The sequence below is a fragment of the Ischnura elegans genome, chromosome 1 (genome assembly GCF_921293095.1).
Source record: "Ischnura elegans chromosome 1, ioIscEleg1.1, whole genome shotgun sequence".
Lineage (NCBI taxonomy): Eukaryota > Metazoa > Arthropoda > Insecta > Odonata > Coenagrionidae > Ischnura > Ischnura elegans.
In genome coordinates, this window is record NC_060246.1 from 158,331,913 (window position 1) to 158,358,372 (window position 26,460).

At 40.1% G+C, this 26,460-nt stretch overlaps 1 protein-coding gene across 1 annotated transcript; it reads right to left on the reverse strand.

Annotated features, from left to right (window-relative positions):
* Nucleotides 1-209: 209 nt before the first annotated feature.
* LOC124153844 lies at nucleotides 210-5,771 on the reverse strand. The gene is made up of 2 exons (XM_046527226.1): nucleotides 3,191-5,771; nucleotides 210-1,059 (listed from the first exon to the last, which is right to left on the reverse strand). Exons 1-2 carry the CDS (start codon nucleotides 5,483-5,485, stop codon nucleotides 598-600), a joined length of 2,757 nt encoding a protein of 918 aa, XP_046383182.1. The 5' UTR covers nucleotides 5,486-5,771; the 3' UTR covers nucleotides 210-597.
* Nucleotides 5,772-26,460: the final 20,689 nt, after the last annotated feature.

Sequence of the window (26,460 nt, forward strand, 5' to 3'; positions counted from 1 at the left end):
GCGAGGATAAATCACAGTCTCTAGTACATTTACTTCTCCTCATGAGTCTCAAAGTCTGAAAACATTTTCTACTAACTTTATGAACGCCATTTCTCCTTCACATTTGTTTATTGCAGTCCTCCTGGTCCTCCGAGGACTCATTTTCCAAGAGAGGTGGACGATGGGGCTTCGCTGGGAGAATGAGAGTAAAAAATTATAATGCAATGCCATTAGATAGCCAACCACGTCATCGAATTTTAATGCATCCATAGGTACATCGTATGAAATACAATTTGGAATTTGACATGCCATGGTGATATTGTGAAGATGCTATATGGTGACATGCATCATGATAGGTAGAACAATATGGCCACGCAGGAAAAAATCACAATAACGCAAAAAATTGAAAAATCACCAAATTGAACGAGTTCGAATAACATTTTTTGAGCTAGTAAAGTTCATCATGAACAACCTACTGCTCTCACATAATTTTTCATGCCATTGTTTGATCAGGACACGTGGCAACTGACATTTTTGATTTTGCAAAGAGTAAAGGAAAAATATGATATAATAGATACCAATTCCGATGATACATATTCTGACATAAGAAAATTGAAACTAATAATATTGCCTCAGAGGTTGACGAGAGGGAACAGGCTTTTGGAAATCTAATTCATAATATTTCTGCATTTGATTAAGTTGTGTTTTTATCATATTTATCTTACGCGTGATGTCATCCAGTTCTCTACGATGTGGTATTTTTACAAACTGGGCTTGTGTATTCATTCTCCACTCTTCATTGTACGACCTTATCAAGGATTTCCTCTTCTTCTCGAGACTTTGTAACTCGCGTGCCATTGCCTCGTACTCATGGAGATCGGCAGCCATTTCTGCTGTCCATCCCCTCTCTTTCCCTCGCGGCTGACTTTCACCAGCTACCTTTCCTTCCACGTATCCATTTCTGCGTTGGTACTGGTTCATTTCCTCCATAGAAAAAATGTTGCCTTTGCGGCAATGGGTGTGGCAATAATGTGTTCTATCTCCACCATCCCATGCATCGCCGTAATCCATGCGATTCACCTGTGAAAAAAAGAAAGCCTTCGTTATGGAGGATGTGCTTAGAGAATTAAGTCTTGAATGGGGTCGTTCACACACGTACGGAGTCGCAACTCATTGAAAAAATTATTTTTTAAGGAAAATTAAGATAAGGTTCGACATAAAAAAGCCTTTCCCATATATTTTTCTCTCTTAATTTCAATGTGAGGAAACGCGATTCATGAGTAGGTGATGTCAATAGATTTCAGGTTCATTCGTTCGTTCAAGGAAAGTCATATGTTGAGGGAAGTATTCTTTCGCAGGAATGTAAACAATAACGAACCACAGGAGACACAAGAACAAGGAGTGGCTGAGGAGCGGCTTCAGGCTTGGATTGAGCTCGTGACTACATTAACTTATGAGGGAAAGGAGTAAGGCCATCGTATTTCGTCGCCTTTAACTCTAGGAGGCGGTGACACATATCGAACAACGGTAGAAATTTGGATGACTTCATTTTAAAGTTTTATCACAATCAACGGTAGAAATAATGGCAGACTAATACATCATGGATATTTGACACTTCGTTATCTTCTTAAATTTTACCGTCGCGAACAATTTTATGGTAATGATAAATCATATTATGCTTTAAAATTATTACAGAGGCTTCCGCGGTGATTAAATTGATGATTAGTTTCCGTGTTTATTCTGAGTCGACTGGAAGACGGGAGATGGAACGCGCCCGAAACTGTCATCCGCCAAAAATTAGTCGACGCGGAATGAGCCCGGAAACTAATCATCCATATTATGCTTTATTAGGATTCAAATTTGGAATGCTATAATCCTTGATTTGTGGGAAGGAGAGAGATTAGAGCCTAATAATTTATTGTACGTTTAAGTCATCAATGTGAACATGCGAACTATTTTTAATATTATCTATCTATTAGTACAATCCAGGTGTTAAGCATTTCATCTCCTTCCTTCAATTATTGCGCTATTTGGCAATGAAAATTTCTCATATCGATGGCTAATTTCTAACAACATACATCTCAACAATAGCAAATTTTCACAAGAGCATATAAACGGTTTATTTTTTAGTTGTATATAATTTTAATGGAAACAAAAAACCACAAATACATAAAACTGAAAAAGAAGCATACATTTGCCCACAAAGATTTGTTTTTTTGCTTAAATTTTATTATTAATTGACACTATTGGCAGTATCAACTCAGACCGGCCAAATTTTGAGATACATGCTTTTAGAACTTAGCCATCGATATATTTCCACCAGTATCTTACTTTATCTACGGTATGAGATGGTGGTTTATCAAATTGTGGAATTTCGAAATACTAAGTGGCGACATGCCAGTTTTTCCAGTGTGCAGTTCCGTGTGTCATTTACCTAGTGCATGGTTTCCAGCCAACTAGGAGGATGAACATGTTATAGAGCGCAAATACCAAAAGATGAGGTGGAAATTGAAGCTATATTTTGACTAAAATATTTACGTTACTCCTTCTTCGTGAGTACTCACTTAAATGCTAATCCCAATCGAAAGAAACAACATGAGAAATCGTTATCGTCCTAATCAGTCTCTCAGATCCTCCATTTTGCCATTTCATTATTCTTCAAATTTTTCGATATTGCTCATGTGATTTCTCACAATTGGTATCAGCATTAAAGTGAGTACTCTCGAAGAAGGTGAAATTTAAAGTTTTTAATCGAAATCCATTTATGAGTATTGAATTTGCTAGCTGTTCCATTGCACATAGAAATAAGGGATTCGGGGCTTCAGTTTTCGCCTTACCTTAAGGTTAATACGCAGTCATCATGCACACCTTTAAGACCGTATTACTCGGGGCACCTCATTGCGCATTCTGGAGTTTGTTCGAAGACGCAGTCAAAATTGGGTGGTGTTAAGTGGTGAATTGCCAGAACGCATGCGAGAATGCATGTAGGCGAGATGGCAGAATAGCCCCTGTCCTGATTCCGAGCTCGCATTCTCGCAATTTCAACAAATTATTCAGTACAACCTGCGCAGTGACGTGCACCGTGTATTTAAATTTATTTCCTTGCGCAGAAATCGAAGCCCGATCTTGTACATATTTCGTATGTGACTCATAGAAAAAACACCTCCACTCTTAGCAACGAATTTTAATTTAATTATAATTATGTACTTACGTTTTCGGATGAATGCATTTGGAATCCAGTGTGGCAGGAGCAGTTGCATCCAGGTGAAGTCGGACCGAAGTATTGGCGGGACGGGGTCGTCTTCTGCGCGTAGTACTCTCTTTGCTGCTGTTGCCTCATTTCTTGGATAATTATGTCCGTCAGCCTCAGCAGTAGCTCTTCTCTCACTACGGGATCGGGTTGTTCCCACAGCCATTCGTTTCCAGTCTCCTCCCTCATATCCTCGTACACGCAATCCAGAAGTATCTCAACTTCCTCAATAGCCTCGCCTCTCCAAGCCCGATCCACTAGCTCCAGGAGATAGTCCAGTGGCATTTCTGAGATTCCCATATTATCCACGGGCCGCCTCCATGCTTGCGGATCAGCTGCAAACCTTTCACCAGCCATCGCACAATTCCCTAGTTCCCATTCTCCCGAGGGCTCATGTTGGCATGGATGTTTGAAGTCACATTCACCTAGGAAGCGAGTATTCTTTGCGTACATTCCATGGGTGCAGTGTTCCATCTGTTCAACCGGCTCAAAAGGACGGTAACAGGCACTTGCTTGTTGTGATGGAATGTAGTTTTCGTTTATATAGTCCCCTTTGGTATGATGGCATTGGTTGTTACAGTACGCTCTATTGTCCCATTCATATCTATTACCTTCAGCCAATATATTAGGATAGCTGTTGGCGTCAACTCGTTCTGATGGAATATAAATTGGCCTCGAAAAATCCCCTTCATAAGGGTGGTGAGCATGATCACATCCCATCAGTTTGTTACGACCAACTATTTTCTTCTTCTGCAAATGTTGTGTTGGCATGCAGCTTGGGTTTATAACGTCACATGCGGTTTGAAGATGAGGGTTCTCGCAACCAATTCTAGTGCCCCATTCCTGCATCTTGTCTTCAGACGAAATGTTAGGATATTTGTAGGCATCAGCACGTTCGGAGGGGATATACATTGGATTTGAAAAATCACCTTCACCACGACAGAAAGCGTCATTGCATGCATTTTGTTTATCACAGGCAACTAATTTCTTCCTTGGCAGCAAATCAGACAATTGCAAGTCGTCATTTTGCACTGGTTGGAGGTAACGTGAATTGATAACGTTACCGTTCGCTTGAAAGGAAGGATTCTCGCTACCAGTGTCATATTTCCTTCCCATTCTTTTCCTCTCCGGTGCAAGAACTCGATAGTTACCGGAATAATAGACGTCGAATGGATTTATGTCATCTCCTTCGCCATTAAAATGAGTATGCTTGTATCCCATTCTGTCATTCTGGCCTGCTATTCTCTTCCCATATTGCATTTTCAAGCCATCGGCTTGTTTAGGTGCAATGAGTCGTGCATTTATTGAGTGACCTTTTGCGCTTGGGTTCGCATTTTTGTGACCCTTTCCCAAGCATTCTGTCTTCCGTTCAGCTGGCAGAGAAGAATAATATGAGGCGCCAGGATATTCTCGTGGGGAACGCAGAGATGAATTTGCAATATGACATTCGGGATAGAGACGAGTGTTTGTGTAATGTGTCTGTTCGTTTCTGCCTTTTTCCCTCATTAAACCACCCTTTTCTTTGACGTGAGCACTTTTGCGATCTTTTCCCTGATTCCAGCCTTCTGTTTTCTGTTTAGTTGGCGCGACAGAATGATTGTAGGCGCCACGGTTTAAAAGTTTGGAATGTATTGAATTTATTTCCTCACCTTGGGCATCCGGACGAACGTTCGTGTTACCCCCTCCGTGGTTGTACCCTTCTATTTTCTTTTCAGCCGGCATGGAAGGACGGTTTTTGTCTCCAGGCGAGATGTCACTAGCGAGAACAGCTGTTTGCGTCGCTGGATGGTCTTGAACACGTCCTTTTTTGACTGAATTCGCGTCGTCAACTCGCTCTCCAATGAGTTCTGTACCCCAAACGTCTCTCAAGTCTTCTCCAATGGCTGCCGCGTCCACCAATTCCTCCTCGGCGTCGTCGAAGTACATTCCTGGACACGGAGGCATCGGCTCCCCTGGCATCGGGGGATTTGTGTCCTTGTGCATGCCCGTCAGAGTTCCGGATGCCATATCATTGAGGAGAATTGACAGGTGAATGTTTCGCTTCTCCTTTTCTTCGAGTGTGTCGACAGTCAATCCGACAAGATAAATCAACCATTTTTCTGCCTGGGTGCGAAGCTCGTAGGGAATTTTAATCAGGTTGGGTCGAACGTGCTTCAGGTGGGTCACATACTCTTTATCCAGCCTCTCCTCCAGGTTGTTGCCCAGCACACTTCCCGAGACGCTCGATGCCACTTTCCTTGAAATCGTTTTCATCATGTACGAGCCGGAAAATGTTGACGTCGAGCTCTGCTTTATAGGATAAACTTCAAATCCACTTACTGGAATCGATTTTGAGATTCAAGTACAGGAAAAAAGTTCTAGCTCTTATTTGCAGGAGTTCTTTTCGAACTCTGATGGCCGAAGTTGGAACTCCGCCGGCTGCAGCTCACTGCAAACGCGTGCGAGAATATTTTCTTCCTCTGCTACTCAAATGATTGAGGTATTATGCACTGTAGCTGTTTTATACTGTTTCCAGTGCGTTTAAACTTCGTTTAGAACACCACTTTATGCTATCACATCCGCTCTCTATCGCTTGGAGAATCCAATTGATAAAATGTCACCGAACCGCTACGCTTCACTGGTTGCCAAGGTGAACGAAAGTATTGTTGCGGCGCCAGATATGCTGGCCTGCGGTAGAATCGCCTTTTGCGCGATTCCATTGTTTTGAGCTGAACTCTGTTCAATGTAAGAGAGGATGGATAGAAAAATTATGTGTTTTAAATACTATCACGTTCTCCGAGTGGTAAAGACCATAAGGATTCACCATCTTTTTACGCCGGATTCTGATTTTGAAGCATGATGCTCGATGTTCATGTGTTATTTTTTATTTTGATCAAGGTGGAATGAATTGGGCTGAAATGCCTTCCTGTCACTACGATTCCGCGAAAAATCGCTCTTGATGACAATACTATCATTAAAAAAAATAGTTTACTTCACCATGCATTTATTTAAAATCTAATGGTTTTAGATGATTGGCCAGAAGCCACATGTATTAAATCAGTAAAATACCGGTTTTCCTGCTATAAAGCTTCCGCGGTGATGCCGCGATGAATAGTTGGTACAATCGTGTTTTAAAATATTTCACAGCGTTCTTTTAATGTTTGATGACTACAGTGTAACCGGAAATCCCGCATGCATCTTCAGATCAGTCGTTTTGTTTATCGCGGAAATAGACGCGGGAAGAGCGCTTACAGAGTTATGTATCAAACTCCATTCCTTGCATGAAGATGAGGTAGTAATTATTGCATTCAGTGGCGTAGAGAGGGGGGTCCAGGGGGTCCGGACCGCCACCCCGCAACCCCCCCCCCCGAAATATTGAGACATGAAAAAATAAATTAAGCTCTGAAATCTCAGGGGAAAATCTGCAAATAAAAAATTATTACACCGTTGTAAAAAAGATTTATCCTTTTGTTTCGTTAATAAAACAAAACAAATTAAACTTTGAGGAACAAAATATTGAAAAATCATGAATTTACAAAAGATTTCTGTGACAAATGAATTTTTAATCTATTATGAAAAGTTATAACATTAGTTAAAACCCTTTACTCAGTATACTGTTTTTCAAACATTTTCCCCAGGACCCCTCATCCCCCGAACATAATTCCTGTCTACTCCACTTATAGCATTTATTCAAATGCATTCATTTCACAGTCAATGGGAAATGCTTCTCTGATATGATATTTTTTTCTTGTGAGGTATCTCTCAACTTTTAATTTATGAAAAATTCTGACTTTGAACTCTGTCATACTCTGCTTCAGAAAACGTTACCATTTTGTTTCTTAAGTCCTGCGATTCTTTTAAAAACGTCTTGTTGAAAGAGGGTACAAATAATTTCGAGGTGTTGGGAGATGTTAGCAGTGATGAAACGAAGGAAATAAGGCAGGGACGAGCTAGGGGTATATGTGCAGAGAATTTCATGGCTAGTCCTGGAATGAAGGGGTCTTAATCATTTGAAACAAAGTGCGTTTCTCTCAAATGACCACGTAAAGGCGGTTATTACAAGGCCTGTTTACATGGTACATTAACACGTACGTGTCAATATCTAAATGAATGAACGCGAGAATGAACGCCAAAATGCATCATGTAACCACCCAACTTGTGCGAATGCATGCACAGAAAATAGAACCTGTTCTAATTTGGTTCATGCATTCATACGTGTTCCGTTCCGATCCACAAAAATCATTCATGCAAAAAGAATATTAATTCGTACGTGTTAATGAATCGTGTAAACAGGCCTTTAAAGATAGAATTCCGAAGGAATTCAGAAGGAAAAAATTCGGGTGACAAGGTCTAACGTGTTTTATAGTGAGTAGTAGCATAGAGTATATATATACTTACTCTGTGGTAGTACTAAGTGTTACCGTGGCTGTGATGTGTACCTACTCCTACTCTTTTGCTTCACCAAGACTCGGGTGATAAATGCAATTTTATGTAAAGATTTTTCTCTGCAATTTTTTCCCCCCAATTTGTAGCCTGTATATTTGTGAGTTCATATTATTCTTCGAACTTTCTCTACGTTTGCGAAAATTTGCTTTTGTGATAACTGCAGCATAAAGAAAAAGGGATTTCTAAAGTGATTTTGCTCAATTTTTTGAACAAAGGGTTTAGGAAGTTGATTCAGCCATTTAATCTATTTGGATACGACCTTGTAAATTAATTATATATTTCTGTGCCATAACTTGGTAATCGTGACTTGTGGGCATTCAGCGCTCACTTTGTTAGATGCATGTACTATGGGGAAAAAGTATCCCAACAGAGTTTGTGCCGCCACCATCGCTTCGCAGGAGAATGGATTCCCTTTCTAACGGTAAATAATCCTTTTTATGAGTTTCATGGTTTAACAGTATTAATGAGAGCTCATTGCCATTATGTAAGAGATTAGCCTTTAAATAACTCAGGAGGAATAAATGAACAAACGCTAATCATCTGTGTTGAATTCAAAATTAAAAGTATCCATAACAGAGAGATCATCAATGCAAAATAGAACGGTTTTCTGGAGAAATAAATCAAATCAAATTCGTCATGGCGAGATCGGGACATCAAAAGTTTCGTATTTGGATCCAGCAATTTCCAACCCTTCAATCGTATTCCTAAGATTTCACCCCACTTTTTGGATAAAATTTAAATCGTGCACCAGTTCATTTAAATCTTCTTGCGTTATAAAATGAGGCCCATCAGATGTACTCGGTCCAAAATTTGGGTCCTTGGAGTTTCCGAATCCTCCCTTCTCACGTTCTTGATTACCTACTTTCCAAATCTTCGCTAAGATTAACATACTCCATCGGTTCCAGCACTCGTAAATTTTCGGAGTGAGGGAACAGTAGTATCGCTGATTCAAAGTTGTCTGGATAATTTACTGTGTGTTTTGACTCCGGTGTAATTCCTTCCATTTTTTCAACAAAAATAGTCTGAAAAATTATGTGCTAAATCATGGGGATGGCAAATTCCTTACGACTTTTTCCCCTAGTCCAACAAATAAGAAGCCCTACACTGGTGTCACACAACACCTGGGGAGGCCATCCTTAATCTTGGCCACCCAACAGACAGTCAAAATAAAGCTAATAACTCTGTCTGAAAAAGGGAGTAATTTTCCGCCTATCAGCCTTAAAAGTTATTTCACCGTGTGCATAACTAAATTCATCAGGATGGTCCACGCACTAACTAGGCCTGATTAAAGTTAAGCCACTTATCAGCGATTACATTGTAAAAGGTTGTAATTTCCTGCGAGCAACAATATTCTCAGACTATCTTCAGAGAAAACAAACATCTTCACGCGCCGACAGCTGGTCACATGCTGATGTGAAGTAGCAGCTGAGTCAGCATTGCTTAGAACAAAACGATAGGATAGTACGATTTTAAATTTATTTTGACAGGATAAGAAGGCATGACATCGTAGGACAACATGTTTTGGCAGGAAAGTTTTATTTTCCCTTGCTTATGCTATCACGATATAAAAATGAATTAAATGACTACTTTCGTAAAAGCAAAAACATACATTAAGCTGTCCTAAAGAAACTAGATGTGATAGAAAGAATCTAATCACAGATTCGGAATCAACGCGAAAAATATGTTTATTATCTCTCAGCAAAATCTCTAGAACAAAATCTATGTTGATCAGTGGTACCTAAAAATTATCACTTTAAAAGGTTTTAGTGCGTCAATTGTGACTGAAAATTTTCTCAATGATATGCACATGATTGCTACAAATTTAATTGACGACACGATTTTTAAAGTTAAATTCCATAAATCGTAAAACAAAATTAAAATTTTAAAATTTTCTAGCCAGTGGTAAAAAACTTTTATTTTCTGCAGTTTGATGCATCAATTTATTTGAAAACCAATTTTTTAAATTAAAACAATGCATGACATTTTGGTGTCAAAGTACTTTTGACAACATTTAAGTGTCAAATAAAATATCTAAATTATTGTGGACAAAAAAAATGGAGAACGAAAAATTCGCACTTCACTTGGGACAATATCTCTCTTTTTACTAAATTCGAAATATCAGCAGCACTTCGATGTAGTATATGTCAGCATCAACATCTCCAGTTTCTACCTAGGTCCTAATCAGTCACTTCTCAGGTGGAGGTATTCTCCGATTTTACAATGCCTCACTACCCTCCCTGTTGCGTTTCTCCTGGTAGTATACGGTACTTCAATTTGTATTCATCCGTTGCCGTTTCCGTTACTGATAAGCCTGCCTCTAACAAGCTGACTACTTTCCCCCTTTCGCCTGCTGACAAACGCATCTTAAATCAAGATAGGAACATATCCTTCTCGATCGAAAAAAAAACGCGTTCTGGCAATGTGCTCGTCAGTCCTTCCGGAAAAGCTATAACTTCTTCAAAGTCAACTGCATTCAAATACGTGGCCCATCGAATCTCCTCGTTGACTGTCTTGTTTACCTCAAGAGAGAGCTTGCTATGGTCGTAGTGATTTTTACCGTTTCGTTGAGATAGGCGAAGGAAAGTTCAGAAGAGCGTTCCCAATGTGCGTACATGATGCCGTCGAATGCGTCTCTATTCTTCGGAGTTCATTGCGAGTCATGCTCTAGGTTGCGTGAGACACAGTAGTCGGTCGCGTATTTGGACGACGAAAATAGGAAATGGTTTGCCTTGTTTGAATTTCCCTCACTGACCAAAGAATAAAAACCCACTGGAAAGGAAACCCACTATCCCGCGGAGCGATCGGCACAAACTTTGTTGGGATATTTTTTTCCCCCATAGTACAACCAGTGGCTAAAGAGAAAGGGGCTAAGAGGGCCCCCTTGGGTATCCTATTTGATCTAGAAAAATGGTAAATTTGTTCCAACCCCACTTCCGCTTGGATGTAACTCCCCTCGCCCCAGTCCTGGATCCGTCGCTGCACACAACGGCTTCTTTACAAATTATTTGAAATTATCGGATTATAATTTTTGTCCATTTAAATTTCACTTTACCATGTCTACTTTCCACAATAACCCCTCCTGGTACTCCTTGATAACACACCTTTTCGCCGTTACATCACGTAACCCGTTTCACCGGATCCCTCCGACACTAAGGAGCTATCCTAATCTTGCGATGAAACATCCCCTCTTGGGAACCCCTTTCCCCAACCTCTAACCATCCCCACACTCATCCCCTCCCCCCAATGTGAGCCCACCCAATTTTCTCCTCCAGCGACCTCGCGTCTCCCTCATCTTGCGACTTCATTTTCCCTTCGTGGCGTACGTACGCAAACTCTGCTCCTCCCTTTCCCAAACCGTCACGGTGGCTGCGACTCATGTGCAAAGGAAGGGAGGCGGAGTTTCATCGAATATTCCTCGCCGGAGGCGTCGATGCAGAGTTTTCCTGTGGCGGCGGTCGCGGGCGTTTCATTCGCAATCCACCGCGTCGCCGTGAGGGGAGCAGCGAGCAGGCTTTGTTTGCGCGGCCCCGCATATTTTGACAGTGTCGTCGTGAATAAAGACTCCTCTCTCCAGTAGATACGGTGCACGGCAAGGACGTACCCAGGATGAAAACGATGGGGGGAGGGGCAAGCCGTGGTCGTTCAAGTTGTAATATTTTAGCACATAAAAGGTTAATGAAACCAAAATTTAAGAAAATTATCACAGCGATTTATTATCTTTTAATTATTTGACTGAAAAAAATAATGATTTTTATCTCAGGACTTGTGTTATACTAATATCATTTATCTTCAAAAGACAATTTCTTCAATACTTTCGTTTTGAAACAAATTTATTTTCGCATCTAGGGGGGGGGGCAGCCGTCCCCTCTTACACCCCGCTGGGTACGCCCCCTTTGGTGTACGGGAGTCAAGGTAACGGAATCGCTTATGCCCCGGATATTACAGTCATGAACTTGGCGTTCGACGTATGTAAATGCCATTCAACCTCTTTAAAACTAAGTATTAACATCAACATTCGAGTCTCATGTAAGGTGTTTCATGAATTTACAGGCAGATTTAGATGCAGTGCGACTTGTGTTAGCAAAAGATAACGGAATACTTGAGGATACTGCCTTGTGGGTGAATGAATGAAATAGCCAATGCAAGCTTTTTACCTATTGTAAATAAGAAACATAATGAAGATACACCTTTGTATGTTCCACAGGAGTTTTAATTACCGACCCAGGTTTCGATAGTACACTATGTAATTATTAAGGTGAATGTACACAAATTTGCCAGCTTATAGGAATGGGGGTGAACAGTGTATATATCCCTTAAAAACTTTTCCATTAGCTACCATATCATATGTCATAAAAACGAAGAAAAATGGTTATTTTAATGTTTTTTTAAGTTTTTTTTTTCAATTTTACCCCCTCAATCATTTCAACCCCAGTGCAGTTTGTCTTTTTCTTGACCCTGATAGCCTTAAAATGCCAGTTTGTTTCAATCAGAAGTAGATAACAATAGTAAAAATCCCTTGAAAAGCAATAAGTTTAGATAAGTGGTTGTTTTTCCCAATTTAGGGGTTGCGTAAAAATGGAGGGTGATAGAAAAAAACGGAGGTCATTTTCGGATTTAGTGACCCAAAATTAGCCAGAAACACCCTAAATTGTAGCCGGGCATTTTTTTAACTATTTTTTTATAGAACAGTGTTATAAATACCTTATCAAACGAAGGAAACTTTCCGACCTTAGGTAGCTTTAATAGGTCATTATTAAGACATGTTCCCCTGAGCTCTGTGCCTCACGCATGCATTGGCAATCTTAGACGATGTAAAACTCCTATCTACTCGTATAGATACTAGGTCCCTGTGACGTCACGTGGAGTGGCATCGCATGGGCACCAATCTGGCCTTTTTCAAGTGAGGTTAAAATTGACCAATAACGTTCGTCTAAACTGGGATTTATAAAACCCAGTTTAGGCGATATAATTTGTATATAATAAATACACTAATGGTGGGTAACGAATCGCAATCAATGCCTTTCGTTTTCTTTGATGAAGGAAAATACCATATTACTTTATGCCATCCATTCCCTCATCAACTTTTTCTATCCACCTCTCTTTTGAGTTTGCTCTCTCAGCGATACTTTTGGTTATCTTTAATCCTTACGAAAGTTTTTCGATTAGAATAAATGGCAATTCGAAGAGAAAGAGGCGCGGTGAATTCATCTTGGATGTTGCCAAGAGACCTATGGCGTTGTTCATTGCTTTCTTTTCTTACTTCTTCATCATATTTTACCTGTAATATGATTGACCTCACCTTATTTGGCCACTCCCATTTCATGGGGTACCAGTTCTTCGAGTTTATTTTTTAGTGTGGTACTCCAGAAACGTTGAGGTGCAAACGAAACCTCAGTTGATCTAATATTAAAATTCAATATTTGGAAAATAATATGCATACTTTCTCATTCCTCACAAAACATACATAACTTTTACAACTCTGCACATGCTTCCTTATGCCGTGGAAGTGATGTAAACAGAGTGAGACTTTTACAGCATAAATTTTATTTCAGCTGGGAGAACTCCAGCATGTGTCCTCTTTCAAACCCCTCGTGGAACAAAGTCCGTGTAACAAGTTTGAGTTTTCCAGGAATGCATAAATTCTGCGCCAGGAGAAACGCTACGCTAAACTGCACTTCGGGTTTCCATGCTCCGCTGTTGTATGTTATCACAAGTTCCCGAACTCCCAGGCGCTCAGATGAAATTTTACTTTGTCTATCTTTGCACGTTGTTCAAAGGCCACGAAAATGAAGCAATGAAACATTGGAACAGATGCATATGTTTAATTGTCAATCTGATGATAGTATTATGGAGAATACGCCTTTTCAAATACCATGCCTCATTGCCCTAAAGAAATTATAGCAATTACATTTTATTGCCCTTGCATTTCTGAATTTCTGCAGAAAATTCTGTGCGGGTTAAAAAATATTAGAAAAAAGATATTACAAATCGTTTCGATCTTCAACTTCACTGCCTTGCGTGATATAAAATGACAGAGAAAGTCATGAAATTGATGATCTGAGGCGTTTCTTACTAAAATCGCTTTATTTTAAAGAAATAAAATTGTAAATTTCACATGTGATTGTCAAAAAAATTGTAAAATCATATGTGAAATTTACAAAGTTTTTTATTTAAAATGAAAAGAGAAATTCATAATTTGTCGAATAAAATTGGTGGTGGCACTCAATTAGTTATTAGACGTTTTTTTAAACATGGTACGTCTTCAAAACAGGACAATGAATCTGATTCGATTGATGCCCTGATAACAATCGGAAGTTGTGGGTGTTGCCATTAGGATGGCACGCTCCTCAAGGCATAAATAATAACTTCAAATGCCTAAGATGCTTATGGGAAGCATTATTCACCTTCATCTATCCATGATTAGCACGCTAGTTGATAGGTGGATAGTAATACATGAATTTTCTCCCCAGGGAGTTCACATGAACTGGAACTTGTGGGCGTAGCCATTAAATTCAGCAGAAAATATTGGGCTACATAAATGGATTGGTTTCATAACGAATGAGATGTTAGCCTGTAAACATAGGATAAATTTTCAGCAATAATGATGGAATGAGACTAGATGTATTACATTTGTAACTGAATGCCTTTTAATACATATGCATGGAATTACATAGCGTTGCACGTCTTGCTGAGGGATACCCTCCACTCCATGGAAAGTTGTGGTGGGTGCTGTTATGACGGAACGCTTTCCAAAGCAAAAATAATAACTTCACATGCCTAGTAGGCTTATGGGAAGCATGCCGTTTACAAATTAAAAATAAACAAGCAGGTTGACTGACTAATATTCATATGTAGCTTCCCGCCTGGGATTTCGGGAACTTGTGATAACATACAACAGCGGAGCATGGAAACCCGAAGTGTAGTTTAGCGTAGCGTTTCTCCGGGCGCAGAATTTATGCATTCCTGGAAAACTCAAACTTGTTACACGGACTTTGTTCCACGAGGTGTTTGAAAGAGGACACATGCTGAAGTTCTCCCACCTGAAATAAAATTTATGCTGTAAAAGTCTCACTCTGTTTTGCAACACTTCCACAGCACAAGAAAGCATATAAAGAGTTGTAAAAGTTATGTATATTTTGTGATGAATGAGAAAGTATGTTTTCATGCTTTTATCCGGTTCTGTTGACTGACAAGGAGAGACTTGGTTATCACCAAGTGTATGTGAGAGCCAGTTTTCCCGTGAGGATAGCCTAGTAGCAGAAGTTTGTTATTGGTAGGTTAGGGAAACCAAATGCATTGCTCATTTAACTGCTGGGGGGTAAAAAAGGGAAGTATTATGAGCCATGTTCTTCAAGTACACAACCTTGCCGACCGTCAGTTGGAGCAGTATTTTCATGATATCAACGATTCTCAAACAGAGGAAACTGCTTTAATTTTTGTAATTTTTCGCAGGTGGAAGACTGCGATTATTTCTTTGACTTGCCCTTAAAATGCATTTTTTTGCGTGGAATGTTCTGTATTCGCAGCCAATATCTACGTTCCATTAACTGTCCTGGTGGACGCTTCGTTTACTCCCCCATGTTCTGCTGAACGATACTTGGACGTTCCGATCGCCCTCCCCCGCCGCTTGAGCAACTCTTCGTTCACTCTCCGATGAGATCTTCGTTGACGCGACGCTTTATAGTTTAGCCTTGGGATGGTCTTCCGTTGAAATGTTGTCGACATCTAACGATTTAAACTGGTGGATATCCCGAGAAGACTTCGCGCAAATTATTCTCACGGAAAGAATTGCATTTTGTGTCCTTTTCATCTCTCATAAATTCATATGAATCTCTGTCATCTGTCACCTTACGAGGCTTGTGCGACATGGAAACGATTCTACGGGTTCGGAACAAGCAGTTCATCCCATTACTTAAATTCATTCACGTTCTTTTTATTGATAGCGCAGTGATTTCCTCAGTTAATTCGCTTTATCCAATGCATTGGCAGAACGAAGAACATAATTCAAAACTATTTTGTTTGACATCCGAAAGCGAATATCAAACACAAAATGTCAGTTTCATAATGAAAGTTATCATTATGAGCTTTTCACATTCTTATTGAAGATATTTCCTGTTGGGAAAACATATTAGCGCCATAAGCAAGGTCCAAAGATGCCCAATTTTGATTAAAAACATGTATTTATATTTCTCCTCAGAAGAAAAGCAGAAGACTATATTTGTTCAATAAATAGTTCATTTCTGTTCTGAATGTAATAATTTTTGGCGCATCAGAGAAAATGTGTTGTGAAAACTTAAAATTGAAATGACGCCTGAAGTTTAAGCATGAGTTGCAAATATTGACAATGAGTCGCACAGTTTGTATTCAATCGAGAGTTATCCCTTTGATGTAATAGTTTCTATTTTGCAATTTTATCCTCAGTGGGACAGAATACTTTTATCGTTGCACCACTGCCTCGCCTCGCCAGAATTTCTGATTTTTGGTTCTTCACTAGTCCCAGCCTTCTGGCTGTCTCCAGTGTGTTTCTATAGTTTTAATTTCTGGTAGGTTTTTTCAGCATATTGTTGTAGTTTTTCGGGTGGCGTGACCAATTGGGGGGAGGGGATATGGTGTGGGAGGAATGCTGAGTTTGGAGTTCTGTGTTTTTGGGTTGAGTTCGGTGTGTAATTCCAGAGGTCGACTATTTTTTCGTTTCCGGTATGACTGAGTGATTTCTTGAATGATGATAAATTTTCTTTTAATTCGTAGAGGATCGGTGTGGTATGCAGGTCCTTTCGGATATCTCTGTTTCTAATAAACCATGGGTCAGCAGCAATTTTGCTGGATGTGAGGATGTTTTCGGTCTTTTGGATTTTTGTTAGATGTGTTTTGGAATCCATCAGCCAGACTGGTGACGCGTAAGATAGTAGCAGTTTGAGCATGGTTTTATGTGGGGTGACTTTTGTTTTTAAGAATAGCTTTGATTTTTCCTGTAGCAGTGGGCCAAGAGCAGCTGCTGCGGCTTCCTTTGGCCTGTTGCACCTCTGATCTAATCAGTGGGTGAATTTAAATTGGCGTGCTAGCTACATGTCGTGGCTCAGGGTCACTCTGCCTGCCATACAATCGCTTGTATTTACCAAGTAATGGAAGTAAGCTTCAGCTCTCGGGATGGTCGATTATATTTCTCCACAGCCATTGTGTCCACGGCGGTACAAGCATCATGCGGGTAATTCTATTGTTGCATCGCGCTACCGCACTTGTCTATGACCTCCAGTATTTTCCCTCCTGTATCCATTAGTATCCACGTCAATTTGACTCCGGTAATTACCCAGGCCGTATTTTATTCTGGCGGAAAGCTCCTACGTGGCATGGACTAATCGCACGCACAGGATATGAGGCTTAGCGGCCAGTTATCCGGAGGATCAATGGGATCTACCTCCTGGTCCCCTTTCGGGTTAGAGGGGAAACACAAAATATCGTCGAATTGCGAACGTTTCCAGTTGCTACGTCCATTTTATCCGAACCGTAGGTGCTTCACGTCCTAAAAAATGAATGCCAAATATTCAACGCCCCATGCGTCAAATATATTTATTTGGATTTCCCGAGCATGCATGTTTGTTGCGTGGTTACGTTTAGGGGCTTTGCGCTCGGAATATGATATTGAATGAACGCAGTAAAGCCAAATTGGCGGAAGATTTATTAAGTGATATCTGGAATTAAGTTAGCATTAAAAATCTATTTATTATTTGGTAAAAAAACACTTAATTGAACTCTCAAAAAAGGGTAACATTGCGACTTGAGATTCATTACCCGTTATTAATACATGCATTAGTTACTGTGCTGCAGCAAAACATTCGTCAATAGTTATGTCTGCCCACTAATCCTTTCCTGTTGTGGCGTTAAGGCTGGATTGTATGGAAAAAATGTAATATTTCGTTGCGCTGGAAAAGTTGGTGGCTTGTAAGGATTTACTAGAAAAACCCGGATATAGGCTACTAGGTGAATGAGAGGATGCAAAAATTTATTTCATGACGGATTCTGTGAAGTTATTGCTCTGTATTGATATAGAGTAACCGATAACCATTACCGTCGTCATCACTTCGAGGCTATCTCTGTAGTGTAAATATTACCTTAGGTTATGGCCATCCATGCAACAAAAATCAAGGTACAATAGGGAAATTGCATACTGTTTATAAACAGTATGCTGATATTCTACAGTAAACACTTAGTACCGCAATATACTTTTTTCCGCTTAAAATTCAGTTTATACACTAGAAAATGACTCCCAAAAGTCTCCCGAGTTTCGCGGGCTAAAAAATACCGCCCCCACTAATCTTACGCCGTGACGTCATAATTCAGTAGGAGTCCAAGATCCAAGCCCAGTAACTGCAGGTTTGGAAGAGCCACGTTGCGTTTAAAGGAGAACATGGGTGAAATAAGGAAAAATTACAAGTGGTGCATTGTTCCTCTGTGCAATACCCCAATAACACCCCAGAAAAAATTTTCGTCTGCATTCCCACGGAGGAAATTAGAAGAAAAGCCTCGATGCATGCCGTCTGTCGGGATGAGCGTTACGGAAAAATAAGAGTATAATAAACGGAATGATAAACCTGTGTGCTATGTGAGCGAAGATAACTTTAATATAAATAATATTTCCATATTTTATCGACTGAATAACTTGAAACTGAGATTTTTCGATAATTCGGCTGCCGTACTACTCAACAAAAATCGAGATAGGTGTTTCTCGATGGTTACGATGGACTCAAATTATTTATGGCACTTGTGAAATTTCAGTAAGGGAAGGACATAGAAAATTCCATGATATTTAAAATAAAGGGAGGAAATATGAAAATATAGAGCAACGTTGATCTTCATGCATTCGTGTGCCAGCCAAGAAGACAGCGTTTTCTTCTACTGTCGGCGTCAAAATGATGTGCCGCTGTACTTTGCAAATTTATATCCTAGCTTCACTGCATGCTATAATAATGAACTATACATCATTTTAAAGGAAATTTTATCCTAAATTCCGATTTATTTTATTACAAAAAAAAATCAAAAATGTAGACACGGCCAGTGCAATAAATGACTCCGCGCACCGAAAAATTAGCCGTTTTGTCAACTTCATGAACTTTGCAACTCAACCTAGGGACGTTGTGTTTATTATATTGATCGAAGTGCGATTGACCGATTCTTCCTGCAGAATAGGAAGTGGCTTCGGGGTTTTTGAGTCACAAGATGGTAGATTGTGTTGGAAGTTCGTCTATATTATCGCTACTAAATTGAAACATTAATAGTCTACATTCTTCAGAGCTTCCTGTCGCCCTGCAGGCAAGGTATTTTTTAGTTGAAAGTATCATCGACAGCTTCGAGGCGGAAATAAGTTCACCATAAGAATCTCTACCGGACTGCCAAAAGAATACACATTTCACATGAGTATACGATTTCGCCAATATTATACGCAAGTCTCACTTTGTTATGAACTATAAAACATTTCAGATGCACATCAGCTACCTTTCCATTTCTCGGCATCGACTTTCGGCGTCGACGAAGTCTACAGTTTCACTAAAATACCCTGTTATCATGATGGAATCAGTAACAGGAAGCTTGCTAGGATCAGCCTAGGAATAACCATATTCCTTCATCTTTACGCAATCTATCGCTTTCAATGGAGGAGAAATAGATCAAAAAATAGCCCTGAAGTCACAATGAACAACTCCGATACGTCTGCACTTCAATAAATGAATCATAACCACGCCGTCGCATGTATTCAAGTATGCAACCTCTACTATGGCCGTGCCGCCGTGCCTCCTCGTACTGAATAATAACGTCACTTTTCTACCAGCCAATCATCGGGCATTTTCGCTTCTCACTTGCATTTGAAAATTCTCGTGAACTTTGACGCATTAAATATCGCAAACCACGTCATAAAATAAAAAAAACTTTCACCGAGGTATGCAAATATATATTTTTATATAATTTTGGGGCTATTGATTATATCTGAAATATATTCAAGTTCCCTATTCCAGAAGCCCCAATCATGGACGTTAAAACTGTGCATCTCAAATGTATGCCCAGTAGCTTTATGCTATTTTATAATTCAAGGCATTACTTATTCGAATTTAACTTAAAAATATTAGCGAGGCCTTCGAGTAACAAATACCTGCTACAGAAAAAATATTTCCATGATTAAGTATTCATGGTTTAATCTTCGCACTAATTTACTTGTTTCCTACTTTGGGCAGGAGTCTATCTGCTTTAAGGAGTTACTTCGAACGAGGGTACGCAGATCCCAGCTCCCTTTCCCATTAGCTGAGCAAAGCGCAATCGACTACAATGACTTACAATGGCAATTCTGTAAAGCCAGAGCTTATTCTCAGCTTGGTTTTGACATGCCCGCATGACAGGGAAGGGTTATTTTCCCTTTTAGGGCTGTTTAAAACACCGTGTAAAGCACGAATTTTATGTTGAAGAGGGTTGTTGAAGGCGCCACTCTATAGTAAGCAGGCACGGGGTGGGTACCTCAATTAATGCATAATTCATTGGGATGTTTTATTCCGCTCCACGAATGCTCGTTTAAAAAGCCAAAGCACTGAAAGGATCCTCACTCAATAAGTGTTCGTTGCATGGGATAAGGGTCCTGGATGCCTGCCACCCGATACTCGCCGCTCGTTCGCTCAACAGAGAGGTGTATGTGCCCACGGAAGTAAACACAATTTCCATTCCACTGAAACTGCGTCGGCGATTCAAGTAATTCACTGAAAATTAGGAGGAATCAATTGTTTTTCTGCTGGTAGAGTGGCCTACTGCAGCGCTTTACTGATTGCGAAATGAGAATTTTGCCAACGCGATTTAACGTTGCTTTTACTTCTTCATACCTTTAGCTTTCATTAATGATTACGTTAACTAAAGTCAGGCTGGCTCCCATGCACAGCACAGCAGGAAGATATCCTGTAATTACGCTTATATTCCCTCGAGTGTCTGCTAGATTATGTTTCTATTTATTTCCTCGGAGATGTCAAACATACAACATTGCAAATTCTATTGATGTCAGCGTGCTCTTAAAGATGAAAGAACGTAAATAGGAAGGCATTTTGAAACTGATAATGTTAATGGTTTGTTGAATTAGAACAAAACTCGTTGGGAAGTCAAAAGGGGAGAAATATTTTGCATCGATATTGCTCGAAAAAAGTTCGACTTTGAAATAGAACCGGGTTTTTGGTATCACAATTGCTCTCGTAGTCACTTATTGTGGCAGAAAATAAAAACAATTATTTCTGCCAAGTGTCTCTAGGTGTGGGAATATTTTTTAAAATATTAATTAGCCTCAAACTTACGAAGTTTCAACCTCGATAAGAAAACTATGTCGATGTTAGGAATGAAAAAATAAATCATATTCTTGTTCGCTTCAGGGCTAGATTTAGATAAATCGTGTATCTCGAAGCAATAAATTAAGAAATATTTTATTGTAATATCGTTATCTCTATTGTCTCAACGTTGTGGAAGTTCATTTCATCGTTAATAAAATTAAAACCTTTGTTTTATTCCACCAAATTATGAATGTCAAATCGTGATCATGGTACGTGATATTAGACTTTATTAGTCCATCTTTTTTATACTTGAAATTTAGTCGTCCCTTTTTGCCTACTTGTTGTTCCTGTTGAAAATATTAAGTAGCTTTGGTTTACGAATTGCAAAGAATGTTCATTATACAAAAGACTGAGTCAGCAGCTATGTTAACTATTTGATTAAACATTATTTTGAGCATTTTTTTAAAATTAAAACTTGAAAGCAAATTATAAAGCGTTGTACATCGTTACACTCAAATTCATTTCCCTAAGTTTCGTATTTATCCAGTTCATTAACTTGTTGGCTTCGAGTTCCACCCGTGAATTTGCGGAACTCTGTGCGGTTGGAAAATGCTATGGGAAAGTGGAAAAGCAGAAATGTCGGAAGATACGCCGAAACGGAATCGTTTCTGCGTCCCTTTTTTTCTCTCTCTCGGGCGACTCGGATGAGTGAGTGGTTCCATCGCTGCTTGCGTGGTCAAGTTTACCGAATTCTAAAACATCCGAAACTAATGCCAACGCTCGCCGCTCCTATTATCATCGCCGATTGCGTCAATTTGGCCACAAATAGCTTTTCGAAATGAACGACGCATTGTTGGAGCTTTAAGAGCCAAAATGAGTTTCATTAATAAAGGCAAACGCGATAAAATATGAAATAGCGGCACCCTGCCCAGTGCACCCGCCTTTCGACACGACGAAGCCATTTTATGGGGCGCTTCTGGTAGTATTGACCTCATCTATGCATGATGGTGTACGCAAATAACGCAGTTTAGAGTATATTAGTAGTGAGTTGAATGGGGATGGGGTTGTTTGAGGAGGACCTGCGGAGTTGTGGCAATCGGTTCGGAGGTGTCGAGTGATCTGCGGCATTGACTGGCCGGTGCATCGGCTGCCGGGAAACAGAGAAAGTGTGTAATTGCGGGCAGAATGTAAGCAATTTCCAAGTCTAATTGTAAGAAGTTTATCCTGCCATTCGGTTCAAATCTGACATAGTTGGCGGTTATCTTTTGAATGGACACAAAAAATATTTTGATATTGGTAGTATGAATCAATTTTTTCTATTATGTTTTACATAAAATTAAATACTTGTGTAAATTATATTTTATATTATTCATCTTTATCCAATACTTAAGAAAAATCATGTTCCACTTGTCTCCCGACTCCCCTGACTCAATTCGCCTTTCCTCGCAGCATGAGATCGGGTCATCGTGCGTCAATGGCACTGGCGAACCCAAGGGATGGGGCCCAGCCCCTGTGTCTCTCTTCCCTTCGGGAGTCATTCGCACGCGAAGGTTACACCCGTGCAAAAGCGAAGAAAGCATTCGCATGCGTCGTCCGGGAAACGTATTTGCCTCCATACCAAGTTAAAAAGGAGCTCTGGCTCGACGATTTTTCACGCACTGCGCTCTCACTGGTTGCTTGCCTTTTCCTTTTATAAATTGAGAGCGGTAATTCTCTCTTTTTTTCTAATAATTCTGCAACATAAAAATATATTCCGTTCATCAGGAAGTTGAGCGTCGTGATATTTTGGAAGTAAAAATGTGTAGCAGACTTACGCACCTGTGATCATTTTGGAGCTCTTAATGGGAATGCCTTATGTACTTTTTATTCAATAGAGATGGCTTCGAAGGAGGAAATAGCAAAGTGGAATACGTCTAAATGAAACATTTCTTTCCTGACCAATTGTATTCGCACCTCGTTTACTGTGCATCTATCGTTGATATTTTCCTGAAGAGGATATTAAATCTTATGCCTCAAGTCTAAACAGCCAACTCATAAAGCGTTTTTAATTTCACGAATTCTAAAAGCCGAAGAAACATCTTTTGTGAAGGGGGAATTGATTTAAGCTAGCTTTTTTATCGTAATAAATAATTTGAGCCTTTGCGATAAAAGGTACTTTCTACTTCTATTTCCATTCAATTATGAATCTAGACCCCCGATGCTTGATTTAATTTTTCAAAATATGATAGCATCTATTATTGCGTACTTTCAGTACTATAAAATTAACTTTTTACACCGTATATCGGCTTTTACTCAGGATTAATGTATCATAATTATAATTATTCATTTGTGATCGATAATATGACATCTAGTCGATAAAACCAGCGGTACATAAGTGAGGTATAAAAGATTTAATGAGTGTGAATCTGCAGTTATTATGAGTATGTAATCACATAGGCTTTTTAGTAAAATTTCTGCTGATGAGTCAGAGGTTCAATTAATAGATTTTTTTATTTTGCAATTTCAACACATTCCAACAAAAATGAATTTATTTCAAGATCACATGGCTTCTTTCGAAGTTCCCATTTTTTAACTCCCTCGTTGGAAAGTGACAACCATATTTGTAAATGACATAACGACATTATCTCGACGAAAAAATAGGAATTTTGAAGTGATTGGCATTCTCGCTCTGTTTCGTATCCCGGTCACAACAGCAGAAGGGAGGGCAAACATGTTTTCCGTTCGTTTGGGACGCGACGACGAAAAATGAAAGCAATTCCATACCGTAGCGAGGGAGAGAACAGAATTGTGGTAAAAAGAGGCAGGGTGGAGACCAAAGAGGTGACGGTGGGGGAGGGGTTGATAGTCTGATTGGACCACGTCTAGCGGCGCAGCGAGGATGCTGGAAGGATTATGAGAGTTGAGAAAGAAATGATCGGTACGCTTGGGTGGGGTTTGTTGGCCGGGAGGGAGGGTGTCTTCAGGAGGGGAAAAAAGGGGGACGCGGGTGGTGGTGATAGTCGGGAAATGATAAGATGATAGATTCCCTTTGAGTGCAAAGAAAGATGCGGCTAGATGACCTCCGGTTGTGTTCGTGATGAAAATACCATCGACCTGATCTGCTTTAGAGACCGGCCCCATCTCCAAAGGGATATTCATACTTTAACGTGGGTATGAGGATAATACGGAAACTTTTACGACCTATAAGGCACAGATAGTGGAAAAATATTGGCCAAATAGTGAATGGGAGATGAGCCATGGGCAGTAAGTTGGAAACGGACGACCACGGAGGGTTTGACCAACGATGAGTATATTTTATATAATAATTATTCAAAACCTCTTTATGAATTTTCATCCATGCTACATATAATATCCTAATTTATATGAAACTCCCAGTAATGCCGAGTAACAATTTTAATAAATTTACCACCCTAAAAGTGCATTTGTTGGACAAAATTGATGGGTGAAAATTTGCGAAGTGTGTAAAAGACTAAAAGAGAATGAGAAATTTAAAACGAAAATGAAGTGAGTTTAAAGGATTCTTTACAAACAAGTACCGGCTGTATTTCGGTCCCCGCGTTTGTACCGTTTACCCAAACAACGTAATTAATGACTGTGACATAGCTGTCATCGTATCGAATGGCAAAAGTCAATGCCTGTCGGTGACAGTCCACTGCGTGACTAATCGCCCAGGAATGTTCCGCGACGAAATTAGCGTTGCAATGGACCGCGATCGGGAGCGAAGTGAAGGGCGAGCGACGTTATATATCGAATGGATAAAATAACAATGGAATGAATCATTCCGCATCGCCCTGTCACGTGCCCTACACACTTGGAAGCGCACGGAATCCTTATTCGCATGCTTTCCACTTCCACGGTACGTGACACAGCAAACGTCCGCCAAAATTCCAGTGTATCCACCCCACTTCACATCATTTCCCGTTTCCGGCGGTAGCATTGGCAAGGACGGTTGAAAGCCCAGTCGCCACAGTACATCCGTGCATGATCCCGGCGTATAATACGTGCGGGGCCACGTTCCTTATCTAGCGATTTGACGTGGAATTATTCTTCCTTATAGGATAATATTCTAAAATCGCTGGCACAGTAATGGCTTTGCCTGATTTCGCTATTAGTTGGGCCCTTTTCGCGTGTTTTTCCCCGTCCCATCCCTTCCAACCCTTCCCCTACCCCAGAGGCGTCGTCGGGCTCCTATCGCGGTGGCTTCTCTTTCCTTTTTCCTTCCCATTTCCAAACCCCTCCCCGGGTGATCGGGCGTATCAGCAAGTTTGCTGGGTTCCGGCCCCGGTGTGTTGTGCCCTCGAGGGGCTTCCCTGAGCCCTCATTCTTATTGTAGCCCCTTCCGCTCTCCTTTGACCTGTGCCCCATTTCTGCGCACCACAATACACTCTCAACGAAACGCACCCTTCAGACACTCTTCTTCATCTCCTCTTTCTCTCTCGTGTCCTCTTGGAGGCAACTCCTGCCATCCCGGCCAGGCATTTCCATTGTCCCCCATACTTTCCCTTCCTCGTCCGCAATGCCACTGACGCCCTTCATTGCTCTACTCTCCCTTGCTCTTCTTGAGGGCCTTACTGCTTGCCTCGGTGGCGCCGGGGTAAAGTCCCCGACTGCTAACCTAGAGGTCGCGCGTTCGAATCCCGCGTGGGTGGTTTGATCACCATCCAGGGCATGGATGTTTGTGATTGTTAACCAAGTTAATTGTAAGAGAGGACAATGCTGTCCTAAATTCGCTTGAAAAATAAAGACGAAATTATTATTGTTATTTCTGATCCTGAAAAAATCCTAATTTTTCATTTGTTTATACAGCTAAGTAAATTTCGCTGACTTCAAAACACCGAGTTTCAACCACGCTTCCTGAAAATTTGACATTGGCTCGTTTGCCGTCTACTTGATTTTCCACTTCCTACCACAGTTTACGTATCATTTATTAACCTGCGATAGCATGATATTATTTTGGACTCTACAGCATCCGTTCGTGCGATCTCCATGTCTAGTGAAGTAAATTTTATCTTCAGTGAATTATGATTTATTAAAACAAGCATTACTTTCAGTGTTTTTATTCCATTTTACTTATGGCGTTTGATGATGAAAAGGAAATAAATGTGGTTCAGGCTTTTTTTAAATAAAATTGTATGCTTTTAAAATGTTGCCCTTGTCACTTAATCCTCATCCCTTGGTCTGAATTATTGATCTTCATCCCTCTTGCTATTGGTACACCTTCTACATAAAAATGCTTTTATTGTTGATGGCTGCCAACCAAAACTGTTCTATGATTTTTACTGCAATACAGGGCCAGTGATTTTACGGTGGCATGTTCCAGATTTGCAATTATCTCCCTTATTGTGTACCATCGTAAGTCACGCTATCACACCTTTATCCCTCACCTACACTTACAATATTTGAGTAGATTCTGGTGCTGAAGGATAATTCTTAAATTTATTTTTAGTTAAATGATAAATACTAATTTGTACGTGTAATAAGGTTGTAGGATTTAAACATCTATGGAAATCGGCTCTCTTC

Bases quoted from the DNA above. Each gene is read 5' to 3' on its own strand.
- LOC124153844 (XM_046527226.1), bottom strand. From the start codon at position 5,485: ATGATGAAAACGATTTCAAGGAAAGTGGCATCGAGCGTCTCGGGAAGT. The intron at 1,060-3,190 runs GTAAGTACATAA...TTTTTTTCACAG, and splicing joins AAATGCATTCATCCGAAAAC to GTGAATCGCATGGATTACGG.